The sequence below is a fragment of the Notolepis coatsorum genome (genome assembly GCF_963971535.1).
Source record: "Notolepis coatsorum genome assembly, chromosome: 2".
In the NCBI taxonomy this organism is placed as follows: Eukaryota; Metazoa; Chordata; class Actinopteri; order Aulopiformes; family Paralepididae; genus Notolepis; species Notolepis coatsorum.
Window position 1 is genome coordinate 203,178,250 of NC_140166.1, and position 13,513 is coordinate 203,191,762.

The 13,513-nt window shown below is 43.7% G+C and overlaps 1 protein-coding gene across 1 annotated transcript in view; it reads left to right on the forward strand.

Annotated features, from left to right (window-relative positions):
• The window catches only part of ankrd13c (ankyrin repeat domain 13C), a 95,450-nt gene extending 82,966 nt beyond the window's left edge, over window positions 1–12,484 (forward strand). The window contains exons 8-13 of the mRNA XM_084338000.1: window positions 635–766; window positions 2,319–2,480; window positions 9,477–9,556; window positions 10,608–10,706; window positions 11,504–11,604; window positions 12,018–12,484. Coding sequence (XP_084194126.1) covers window positions 635–766; window positions 2,319–2,480; window positions 9,477–9,556; window positions 10,608–10,706; window positions 11,504–11,604; window positions 12,018–12,148 — 705 coding nt within the window. The 3' untranslated portion in view covers window positions 12,149–12,484. The remainder of the gene's footprint in view (window positions 1–634; window positions 767–2,318; window positions 2,481–9,476; window positions 9,557–10,607; window positions 10,707–11,503; window positions 11,605–12,017) is intronic.
• The last annotated feature ends 1,029 nt before the right edge of the window (window positions 12,485–13,513 follow it).

Below are 13,513 nucleotides of genomic sequence, written 5' to 3' on the forward strand. Positions count from 1 at the left end.
TGAACCGAACCGAAAACCGTGATGCCAAGACCGTGATACGAACCGAACCGTGGATTTTGTGAACCGTTCCACCCCTAGAAGACAGACTCACATAAACGATGCTTGACGTCCATTATCGCTTTCACTACCACACTACAGACTTTCACTACCACACTACAGACTTTCACTACCACACTACAGACTTTCACTACCACACTACAGACTTTCACTACCACACTACAGAAGGTTACCCTTTCACTACCACACTACAGACGTTCACTACCACACTACAGAAGGTTACCCTTTCACTACCACACTACAGACTTTCACTACCACACTACAGACTTTCACTACCACACTACAGAAGGTTACCCTTTCACTACCACACTACAGACTTTCACTACCACACTACAGACTTTCACTACCACACTACAGAAGGTTGCCCTTTCACTACCACACTACAGACTTTCACTACCACACTACAGACTTTCACTACCACACTACAGACGGTTAACCTTTCACTACCACACTACAGACGGTTAACCTTTCACTACCACACTACAGAAGGTTAACCGTCTGTAGTGTGGTAGTGAAAGGGTTAACCTTCCCAGGTCATTCTGTTGTGTGATGAGGTCATTGCTGTGTCACTCTCCAGGAGTCCGAGATGGAGACAGAGGAGGAGGTGGACATCCTGATGAGCAGCGACGTTTATTCCGCCACATTGTCCACCAAGTCCATCAGCTTCTCCAGGACTCAGACCGGCTGGCTCTTCAGAGAGGACAAGACGGTTTGGACTTCTTAGCCTCTTGCCAGTTAACATTTGTTTCAGACCAATTTCGCCCCACAGTTTGACGTACAAATGTAAACATCACATCTCTGCCGCCTCCTCCTCACCTGACCCGCTCTTTAATCAAATACCATGACTAGACGTTCTGTTATTCCAGCCGGTGGCAATACCATACAGGATGTTTACGTCCTTAGTCTGTATTTCCTGCCCTGTACATCATGGGGAGAAAAAAAGAAGGAGGCAAAGTTCAAAGGCAGCAAAGAGTAAATAAAACATAGCAGCTGTGGAGATAGCCCCGCAAGAGAGGGGGGGTTGTTTATGGGGGTGAATGTGATATTTGGTTTTTGATGTCTGATCTCTCTCTCTCCTCTTGTTCTAGTTTGAGACGTATTAAAGAATAAGGCCAGTGTAATTTTTTTTTTCTTATTGTGAACAAAAAAAATACCAAAACCTACAATGCATTTCTTCTACTCTCAATACTCTTCCTACTCTCTCCTACCCTTGGGAGCTCTCAAACAGGAAGCCATACGTTGCCATTGTATGTTAAGATCATTAAACGCAGCTCGCAAACACACATTTGCAGTTTTAAATATTGTAATGTATCATCATAAAAAACAGGGGCACTGTAGTTATTACAAAATGTACTTCAAACGGCAACAAGCTATCAATCTAGCAATGGACAGTAGTAAACAGAACAGCATAGTCCCTGAACAACATGCGCATCGTGCAGTACACTCAAGTCTAGGAAAAACTACACATTCATTGCAGCAATTAATAATACTGACCAGGGGAGCTCCCGTAGCTCACCGCATATCTCGGCGCTATTTCTGCGTCGGGGAAAACCGTGCTCGTCACGGATCTGGGGGACACGAGTTCGATTCCCGGACCTGCCGTCATTTCTCAGAATGTCTTCCCCTGCTCTACATCCCATTTCAACCTGTTTCTGTCGGTCATGCTTGACCAGAAAAGCGATAAACGCTAAAAAATAAAGTAAAAAAAAAAAAAAAAAAAAAACTGACCAAAGCAACAGTATGGCCATGTGACTTGTTTTAACAGTGAATGATTACTGGATATAAGCTCATAATTTCGTGTTGGTTAAATGGACCATACTTGTAAGTAGTAGAAATGCATGGTAGGTTTTTGTCTTTTCGTGAGCTATGTTTCGTACGCCTGATCCTTTTTAAGTCAAAGTCAAAGTCCGCTTTATTGTCGCTTCTCGTAATGTGCAAGACATACAGAGAAATTAAATTGTGTTTCCCCCTTCCCACGGTGTATATAAAAAATATCTAATATAAACCTAAAGTAACATATAGGACACTATAAACATAAAGTAACATATGGGACACGATGTACACACAATATACAGGACTATATACAATATAAACAGTAGCTAAAAAATTTATGTAAGAGTGAAATAAATATAGGAGATAAAAGAGCAGTTTTAGCAGCAGTGGTACATAGTAAATATAAATAAAAAATTTTATATAATAAAAAATTAAAGGGACATTTGTGACTTAGCGGTGGGGTGGCGTGTTGTTGCTGTTCTCTCCAGGAGCGCGTGGGGAACTTCCTGGCCGACTTCTACTCCGTGAACGGGCTGGTGCTGGAGTCTCGGAAGAGGCGGGAGCACCTCAGTGAGGAGGACATCCTGAGGAACAAGGCCATCATGGAGAGCCTGAGCAAAGGAGGGAACATGATCGAGCAGAACTTCGAGGTGAGCCTTCCCTCTCTGTGTGTGTGTGGGGGGGGGGTACAGAGAACCCCTCCCCCTCCAGTGGAAGAATGGAAAAAGGGCGCTCTGTATACAAGTTCTCCACAAATAACATTCTATATTGTCAAAACCCTGCCTCCAAGAGGAGTTAAATGTAGAGAAAGCAAACTTCTTTTTTTTTATCCACTTTTTCTCCCATTTTCTATTTTTCTCCCATCCCAATTTCGTATTTCCAATTCTCCCCTCCCCTGTCTTGAACGTTGCTAGACTATGCCTCCCACTGGTCGGTTGTAGTGAGGATAGAAGCCTTGCATCACGTGTCCCCTCCGGTACACGAGGAGGCAGCCGTCGCATCTTTTCACCTGTACAGCGCAATCTCTCAGTGGCGAGGAGTAACTCGTGGGAGGCTCATGCTGCCCCCGATACTTCCTGATTCTGCTGTACAGGCGCTCCAACCGACCTGTAGGAGTCGCTGTCCACAACGTCCAATCCCCACCCACCGGCTTTCCCACCCTCTTAACACTGCCCAATTGTGTTAGTACGACGGCCGGCCAAGCCGGTAGCAACGCAGAGAGCTGGGCTCGATACCAGCATCTCCTGCGTTAGTGGCGAGCGCCTTGCCCACTGCGCCACTCAGCCGCCCTCAAGAAAACACATTTTTGAGTGGAGGGGACCTTTTAGTTAGGAACACGCCAACATTTTGGTAAATTACAATTAGCTTACCGTCTTCTCCAGAGAGAGACAAGAAGATAGATACCAATTTCCTCTCTGTGCCTTCAGTAGAAAGCTATCTGGCTGCATGTTAGCCTAGCTTAGCACAATGAATGGATGCAGACAATGCCGGTTAGCTTTCGGGAGAGGTGTTAGTTGGACAATGCCTAGGCTAACCGGCCATGTCCGCTTCCATTCATTGTGCTAAGCTAGGCTAACGTGCAGCCAGATAGCTTTCTACTGAATGCACAGAGAGGACACTGGTATCCATCTTATTGTCTCTCTCTGGAGAAGACGGTAAGCTAATTTCCCAAAATGTTGGCGTGTTCCTTTAACGTGTGTAAATTGTAAACGACAAGGCCCCAGGCTTGAAGGGCCATGCAGAGAGACCCTGGATCGGAGTGTCCTTGTCCTAATCAGTGTACTGGACCAATGAGTCAGGGGGCCTACTTCTCTAACGTACAACGTGGGTCAATAGTCTGGAGATCACGCTATTGCGATAGAGTCATTTCAGGTTATGTTTGTTGAAATAGTTTTCTCCATATCACACCGGTGTGGAGCTGCCTGGACAGCAGCTGCCACCTTTGGCATTCCAGTTAATAATCTCACGAGGGCGTCCTCTCTCTGAGCAACACAGAGAGGCTGATGCACACTTTCATAACCAGCGGGCTACACTGTCTTTACACTATCCTTTCTGGTCTACCGAAGAATACAATAAATCGGCTACAAATTCATTCTGAATTTTGCTGCACGATTGCTGACTCAAAAAGAGAACCAGGATGGCTAATTTTATACGTATTCTATTTATTATCATCATTATCGTTTATTTTATTATTATTTGTTTTATTAACATTTTAGCATTCTACTGTCTTATTAGATTTCTTTATTTTAAATTTTTAATCTTTTTGTTGGTGTGGTGTGCATTAGTCTCTAAATCCACTTTTAACATCCTACGTTTTGTCAATCGCTTGTAAAGCACTTTGAATTGCAATATGAGAGGGAGGAGAAGGGTGTTCTGAATATGAAATTTGTTTGATTTAGCGCCCAGGTCTGTAATAGATTTCTATGATGTTGAGCAAGTTCAGGTCCTGTTTGTTGAAATCGTTCCGCCATGTCACTCCAGTGTTGGGCAGACTGGAGGCGGCAGCTGCCACCTTTGGCATCCAGTTACTAATCTCCAGCTTTCACTCATCGCTCAAGAACTAATTATCACGTAGCAGGACGGTTAGGGTTGAGTTGAGGATCACTAGCACCAGGTCTGTAGTCGATTTATACAGGCTTACATGGGTTTGTGAGTAAATGTCCCGTTTACTTGTACCTGCAGTACGACCGCCAGTCGGCCCCTTGGGGGTACGCCTTTTAGTCTTAAAACCCAGAACCTCCCAACGCTCACAACAATTTTTTTTTTATATACACTTTTTCTCCTTATTTTTCTCCCATCCCAATTTCGTGTTTCCAATTCTCCCCTCCCCTGTCTTGAACGTTGCTCGCATATGCCCCCCATTGGTCGGTTGTAGGGAGGATAGAAGCCTTGCATCACGTGTCCCCTCCGGTACATGAGGAGGCAGCCTGTCGCATCTTTTCACCTGCCAGCGCGGACTCTCATTGGCGAGGTGTAACGTGTGGGAGGCTCACACTACCCCCGCTATTTCCTGTCTCTGCTGTGCAGGCGTCCCCCAACCGACCTGTAGGAGTCGCTGTCCACAACGTCCAGATTACCACCCATCGACTTCCACCCGCTGGCTCTGCCAATTGAGCCAGTATGACGGCCGGCCCAAGCCGGAGGCAATGCTGACACCCGGATTCGAGACCGGAGTCTCTTGCATTGGTGACGAGCGCAATCTCCGCTGCGCCACCCAGTCGCCCCAACGCTCACAATTTTTTTTCTTTTTTTTTGAACAAATGTTTTTTCTTTTCTCTTTTTTTTACATGAAACAAGACAAACAATACAGTAACAGTAATAATCAACAATAACTCACAGGACAATAACAGAAATAATAATAACAATAATGACAGTCCGGTAATTAAATCAGAATGAAAATAGACTAAAAGACATAAAAATAATAAATACAACGCTCACAACTCTTGTGATTTATGGAATATCCCCTTCACTTCTTCAGGTTACCCCTATTATTGTAGTAAGATAAGGTCCACAAGCACTGGCTTCATGTCCACCGTCAAAACATCCAGACTTCACATGGTTTATTGAGAAATACTTCAGTCTGATTTCTTGTCCCCTTTGGCATGGCTTTTGAAGTTGTATTTGTTTTGGACATAGCTTCAGACTAACGGGTCCCAGTCACCTTTTGTCTGTGGAATAGAAAAACCCTTCATCCCCACCGAAATGCAGGAATCTGAGGCCTAGCGTCGCCACCTAGTGGTGAAACCGCCTAACTGCGCTTTATTTCACAGGGGGCCAACACTCCCTCACCCCAGTATGTTCCAGAGTTTGCTTAGCAAGCCCTTGTCTAAGCACTGTGCATAAAGCCAAACACACAGCGAAGGCACAGCCTCACGCTACTCAATGGAGGCTTTTTGAGCGACCAGTTGTTTTGTGGAGTCACCCCCCCCTCTGTCCTGTGCCAGGCTTTATCTCTGTTGTTGTCTTTCAGACTCCCTTCATAGTCTATACTGTATATATTGATCGGGGCCCTGTCGGCTTGCATCACTGAAAAGGAAAAAGCGGACCGTGCCTTTTGCGTTTAAGTGCGTCTCTCTTCGCGTGTTGATACTGCGGACTAGTGGTTCCCCCGATGGATGAAATGACACGTGGAAGTAGGCTAGAGGAAAATAACTGGGGCGGTCAGTTCCTGCGTGACGTTCCTCTGTTTACCACAGCGGTGGTGGCCTGGCCGAGGACATCGAGGGGGGGCAGGGGTGGTTGCGTTGCAGGGTTTGACAGCGCGTCCCCCTCCCTCCTCCAGGGCAGCACGGGGGGGGGGGCTTTACACAGGCTCTGTACTATTGATTAGGTGGATGAAGAGCTAAAACACCACAGGGGGGGGGGGGGCTCATCCGACGGGGGCAGGGATGGCATACCGGGAGATCAGCCCTCCCCCCTCGGGCCGTGTTTACTCTGTCCTCGTCACAACAGCACCGCGGAGCCGAGCCCACGGGCCGCGGCCGTAACACCAAAACATTCTGCCGTGAGAGTGGTGTAGCTGGAAAGTTGATGAATTGCAATATTGTGACTCGAGTATCGTGAGGGTACCATGGGGCCTCTGGTGAATCCCACCTCTACTGTACATTTAAAATAAATAAACACAACAAAATAGAGAGACACTATATCACAACTGTATCATTTACACAAAGGGAAGCAGAAACAAACAACAGATAATAATAATAATAATAATACAACTTTATTTGTATAGCACCTTTCATACACAAACTGCAGCTCAAAGTGCTTCACAACAGAAAAAAGGCATAAAATGAGCACAAGTGCAGACATAAAATCATATTAGGATCTAACATCCCAACATGCCACCTTATTTATGGTTTGATTCCGTTTTAAAAAATAGACAATAATAAAAAGAGTAAGATAGAATAGTTACCTTGAATCGACAAATCCATTATTCATAAAGTCCTGCACATAAAGATTTGTAGATATAGTGTACATAAACACCTTGGAAAAAAAAATCGTGCTAAGAGTAAAAGCCTACCAGTTTGTATTCAATGTATCTTTAAACCAAGAGAAGGAAAGTATAATTTAAGAGGGTTATATATTCTTAAAACATGTAATAAAAAAAAAAAAAAAAAAAAAAAGTAAGAACTAATGTAAAAGCCAGATGTGTTTACATTTTTGGAGTTAAACTATGGAATAGCCTAGTGACGGGTTGAAGTTGTGTACTTCTCAGGGGAGATTTAAAAAAGCCTTAAAAAATAAAATAATTCAGGCGGCTGGGTAGCGCAGCGGACTAAGCGCCTGCCTACCACCACAGAGACACTGGTATCGAATCCAGCTGTCAGCGGTACCTCCGGCTTGGTCGGTCGTGCATACTAACCAATTGGCAATGTTAGTGGGTGGGAAGCCGGTGGGGTGTGTATCCTGGTCGTTGTAAACAGCGACTCCTACAGGTCGGTCGGGGCGCCTGCTCAGCGAGGGAGGGATCTGGGGGAAGTAGTGTGATGTCTCCCACTCGTTACGCTGCCCCAGTGAGAGTCCTCGCTGTCAGGTGAAAAGAAGCGGCTGGCTGACTCCACATGTATCGGAGGGGACATGTGATAGTATCTATCAACCCTTCCTAGACCGGCAAGTGGGGGGCAAATGTGCGCAACGACCAGGAAGGGGAGGGGGGAATTGGCATAACGACTAAATTGGGATGGGAGAAAAATACAGAAAAAGGAGGAGAAAAAGTAGATAAAAAAAAAAAAAAATCAGGAGTACAGTTTTGAGTAAAACATCAAACTATATAAAAAAATATGCACACCCGAGCAGCTAGAGGTCGCCAAAGTGCCTGTGGGAAAATCGTCCTCAAGAGGGCCCACACGTTGCATGTTAAAATGTTAGACGGGCAATGTTCCTGAGGAGGAAGAAGGCGGTAATCCTTGGACAATTGGATACATTTTTTTGTATCCACTTTTTCTCCTCTTTCTATTTTTCACCTTGCATCACGTGTCCCCTCTGGTACACGAGGAGGCAGCCTGTCGCATCTTTTCACCTGCCAGCGCGGACTCTCATTGGCGAGGCTCACACTACCCCTGCCATTTCCTGTCTCTGCTGTGCAGGCGTCCCCAACCGACCTGTAGGAGTCGCTGTCCACAACGTCCAGATTATCACCCATCGACTTCCACCCGCTAACTCTGCCAATTGAGTTAGTATGACGGCTGGCCCAAGCCGGAGGCAACGCCGACAGCCGGAGTTGAACCCGGTGTCTCTTGCGTTGGTGACGAGCGCAATGTCCGCTGCGCCACCCAGCCGCCCCGACAATTAGATGATTTAAAAACATCTCCAGGCTTGGGCTGCGATCCTGTCCGACTAATGCAGTCTCATCTTGAGATTGGTCTGTTTATGTCCTGTGTCCAAGAATGGAATCGTACTAGTGTAATGTTTCACATTTCAGCTGTTCAGTCATTCATTAATTCAGCATGTAAGAAGGAAAGACGTCTGTAAATCATAGATGTAATGTGTGATAGAAGTTAATTCACCTGCTCCATGGTTACAATGCTGGACTGGTTATAGTACTACTCTCACGTGGGACAGTTCCTCTGCATCCAGTAGTGCTAGTTTCAATGCCCGTCGGAGAGGACCTGGGGGTCAAGGACACACATTGTCGCTTCAGGGTAGCGAGGTGAATGCGGTTATTGCGTGATGGGCGATGTCTGCACTTTTATTGAAACGACCCGTGTGGGTTAAGACTCTGAACTTCCTCCTGTGATATATAAATCCAACGTGACAGCATAATGATTCAGTTGTTTTTACGACTGTTTTGCATGGAGGTCATTGTGGCTTTAGTGATGCACCGGGGCCATCTAGTGGCGTGAACTGTATAGTGCACACTATTGCATTTTTGTATGCAAAAACAACATTTTGGAAGGCGATAAAACAGTTTTGCTAAACATTTGTAGAGGTTTGAATTTCTTTAGTTCGGGGTTTGAGAAGATTTGCACAGTTGTGAAAAACTGTAATAAAATGAAGAGGGATTCGATTAATTAAAATGATGGACCAAAACAAGTTTTCAAGTTTTTGTTTTATTTGTCACATATAAGGCACATGTACATTATAGTGAAATGCTTGGTTCTGTATGACCCTCCTGAGATTGTGCTTCATACAGTAAAAAAGTAAGAGAGTAAAGACCAAACACTATACAAAATATACAATATACAAAACTAAAATGTACAAAATGCAAAAATGAGGTAGAGAGGTCATGCAAATTTGTAAGAATAAATAGATAGTGAATTAATGTTTAAGGTGAATGTTTAAAGTGTGAGTCTGTGCATGTGGACGTTGTGTGCAATGAATGTAGAATGGATGGGTTAATGTTACAGTGAGTCCACAATCATTGAGCATCCTGATGGCCTCGGGATAGAAGCTCCTTTTGAGTCTCTCTGTACCGGCCATGAGACTCCGGTAGCGCTTGCCTGACCGCAGCAGCACGAAGAGTAATAGAAATGTAATATTATACACTCACATTGTCTCTGGTTCCTTTTTTTATTTTTGTCTGATCTTGTTCTTGTTCTTGACGTGAACCTTGTCTTCCATGTGATGTTGTTTGTTATGTCAGACTCTGCAGTAGTTTAGTCTTGGCTTCTGTCCTTGACATGTTGTTTCTTTCCCTCTCAACCCTTTAGCCGATGAGAAGACAGTCACTAACTCCACCCTCGCCCAACACTATCTCCTGGGAGGAATACATTGCCGCTGACAATGGAAAGTACGTATCCATACTCTTAACAAATGCACATCCTGAGTACAGAGTACAATTCCTACCTTTCATGTATTTTCTTTTTTTTACTTTAACCCTTTCACTACCACACTACAAAGGGTTAACACTTTGCACTGCCACACTGCAGAAGGTTAACCCTTTCACTACCACACTACAAAGCTAAAATGTACAAAATGCTAAAATGAGGTAAAGCAAATGTGTAAGAATAGATAGATAAAACATGGTGAAATGTTTAAAGTGAGTGTGTGGATGTGGATGTTGTGTGACTCTCCTTCCTCGGATACTAATGTCCAGCCATCTTGTTTGGCCAAATAGCAAACTACTACATACTACAGCTTTAAACACAGCACTGCTTAGCTTACACAATCTTGGCATAACTAAGAGATTTGCTGGAAAAAGCACCTTTTCGATTTCATGTATAGATCACTAGATTTATCAACTTATAATATGCATTTGGGCATTTCCTGGTTGATAAGACGATGACAGAAGCCAAGATGATTGACTGTTCTGACAGCTAAATATTGAGATTCATAACTACGAGATTCACAATTTATTTTTAGGTATTTCAACTACAATATGAGGTTCACTAGGGCATTGGCATGCTGGAAAGTGTTGAGAGAGAGCTGATTACTGGAGGATAGGTGAGACTTAGTGACTAGTAACACCCTCATGCATTTCTTGATTTCAATGGATGGACATTCATTCAAAAGAAATACTTGAAAAATATTCTGGAATTCATCAGATCATTGGTCTGCTGTCAGCCTATTTGCAAAGTTCCATCCAAATGGATCAGAACTCTAGACGTTATGGCTGGTGCGGACAGACAAGACAGACTGAACCTTGGACAGGAGTGATTGCAATGCCTCCTCGCCAGTGCTTTGTGTGCGCGGGTGTAGGAAAGCTGAAATTGCCAATAACATTTGATCCATTCACTTGCAACTTCACATCATTGTTGTTCTTGAAAGGTTTCCATGTAGTTGACCGTCATTAGTCTTACATTTCTCACAGGACTATATATTTTTTCTCTCCCTCTCTCCAGAGCACCTCATCTAGGGAGAGAGCTGGTATGCAAAGAGAGCAAGAAAAACTTCAAAGCCACAGTAGCCATGAGTCAAGACTTCCCTCTGGGCATTGAATCGTGAGTTGCCTGTCCTTTCCTCTTCTCTCCTCCTGTCCTCTCCTTCTCTTCTATTCTCCTCTCCTTCTCTTCTATTCTCCTCTCCTGTCCTCTATTCTCCTCTCCTCCCCTTCTCTCTTCTCTTCTATTCTCCTCTCCTGTCCTCTATTCTCCTCTCCTCCCCTTCTCTCTTCTCTTCTATTCTCCTCTCCTGTCCTCTATTCTCCTCTCCTCCCCTTCTCTCTTCTCTTCTATTCTCCTCTCCTCTCCTGTCCTCTACTCCTCTCCATGTCTAGACGGTTGACTATGCAGGAAAGGTCTCTCTCTAGCGTATCCATGTATTTTCCACTCAGTCTGAACTGGAGTAATGATGTCGATGACGATGATACTTATGACCTCTGACTAGGGAAGACGGGTGTTTGGACAGTATGCACGCACAGACACACGCATTGTTGTTATTGCCAAATTCAGTAGTCAAGGTCCAGACATTCTGGGCCCATAGCACTCATCTGCAACAGTGAAACAATATACAGTAATACGCAAGATGTTCTATAATTTGCAAGGCTCCTTTGTATATAGGTGATATTTCTTGCTCAAAATGTTGATTTTCTTCGTCAGTATATTCAGGATACAATTATAGTCATTTGATATTGAACAGAAACATAGCTTGCTTGATACCAGGACTGTATAAGTGATAATGGTATTGTCAAAAGGCTGACATTCTTTGCTTCACAACGTGTGTATGAATGAAAATACTAGAACAGTGATGTGTGTTGATTCCATGACTAACGCTGCCTGTTGGATATCTTACTCTTCAGGTTATTAAATGTGCTGGAGGTAATCGCACCCTTCAAGCACTTTAATAAACTCAGGGAGTTTGTTCAGATGAAGCTCCCCCCTGGTTTTCCTGTCAAACTCGGTAAGCAGATGCCATTCTAAGTGCCCATATTTAATGTAACATAAATAATATAACAGACCCTCATCTGCACCTTTTGATTACACTGTTTACTTTCTAATATTCTTATACTTAGGGGTTGTTTACACTGCTTATTGTCATCTGTACTATAGTTGTATTGCCTATATTTATGCCTTGTACAATTACCGTACCTGTACCCCCCCCCCCCCTGCTGCTATGATGCCCGGATTTCCCCAAGGGGATCAATAAAGGAATATCATCTTATCTTATTCATTCAAGTATCAAATAACCACTCAAAGATACTTGAATGAATAAGATAAGTATATTTGGGATCACAGCATACTAATGGTGTGGTTATTAAGTTCATGGTTAATATAATATAAATGCTGCCCCCCCCCCCCCCCCCCCTCCTGCAGATATCCCAGTCTTTCCTACAATCACGGCCACGGTGACGTTTCAAGAGTTTCGCTACGACGAGTTTGAGGACTCCATTTTCACCATCCCCAACGAGTACAAAGAAGACCCCAGCCGATTCCCTGACCTCTAACCTTTTAAGGGTTGGAACATCTGAGAGGGCCTGGGGGTCTCATCCACAAAAAGGGCATTGAAGTTACAATGATCAGAATATAAGAAGACCGAGAGGAGGGGGAAAAAAAGATTTTCTGTGTAAGGGCTTTGGAGAAAAGAGAACCAATTAAGATGACGTTGTGTAAGTATGTATGTAATGTTTATAAAGGGATCGTGTTGAACTGACCCGTAGTAAAGCACTGAAGTTACCGTCTGTGGGATGTTGGAAGTTGGAACTGACTGAGGTAAAATACTGACTTTTTTTTTTTAACGAGGACTACCCTGAGATTGGAGTAGTGTCACTGAACTTTTCCGTGCACTAACTTTTCCGTGCACTATTTAGATTTACTACCGCTAGTCTGAACGGAGTTGAGTTCACACGGACTCGACACTTGGTACTGCATTTAAATATACGTATATCTTCATTGAAACAATGATAGAAATGCTACACATTTGAATGGTACCACAAGGAAGGTCCTCGTCTTATGTCTGACGGGGAGCGTGCGTGGCATTAAAAGTTATGACGTTTATAAGCCTTGGTGGTTTTCTTTTCTTACATTTTCTTTTCCCTTCTAATTCTATCTTTGTAAACAATTTTAACAAACTGTACAATTCAGCAAAAAGAAACAAACCAGGAAAGATGTAAATTTTTTCAGAGAGGAAGCTATCTGTAGATGTTTTAGTAATGAATGAATGAATGATGTTGAAGTACAAAGTTTGCCATTTTTACATGTAACAAACACGGGCCTTTCCCCTTGCGCAATGTGTAAATACTTGTTTTATGAGTTTTTATTATTTTTTCTTTTACTTTTTCCCTTTTATTATTATTTCTTGTCGACAGGACTAAGATATCCTCCCAGAGGAGTCGTGGTGGACGTTTTCATTCAAGAGCTTATTGGTTGTACCATGGTGGCAGTTGCTATTTTTGTACATACTTTTGTGCCGATTTAAATATATATATTTCATCCCTTCATTTGCATCCCCTTCAGCCCTACAGACGCATATTATTTCCACAGAAGAGCACAAAGCACTTAGGTCCTCGGAGGCTTATAAGAGGAGAGTGCTGCAGTCTAGGGAGAATTCACATTGAGCCCATGTCATTGCCTTTGAATTTTTTGCAGATAAAGCAGTCGATATGCCGATTGTTTGATTGGAATGGATCTGAATGGACGTTATACTTCACACCACTCTCATGCTCAGCTACCCACTGGAGTAAGACATGGTGGTGAGCCTCACTCATGTCATCCTCGTCTGGTTTCATAGGTGCAGATCCACTCCCAAACATATTCAAGGTGGAACATATTTTGTTCTCCCATTCAGAATCAACCCCCCCCCCCCCCCCCCA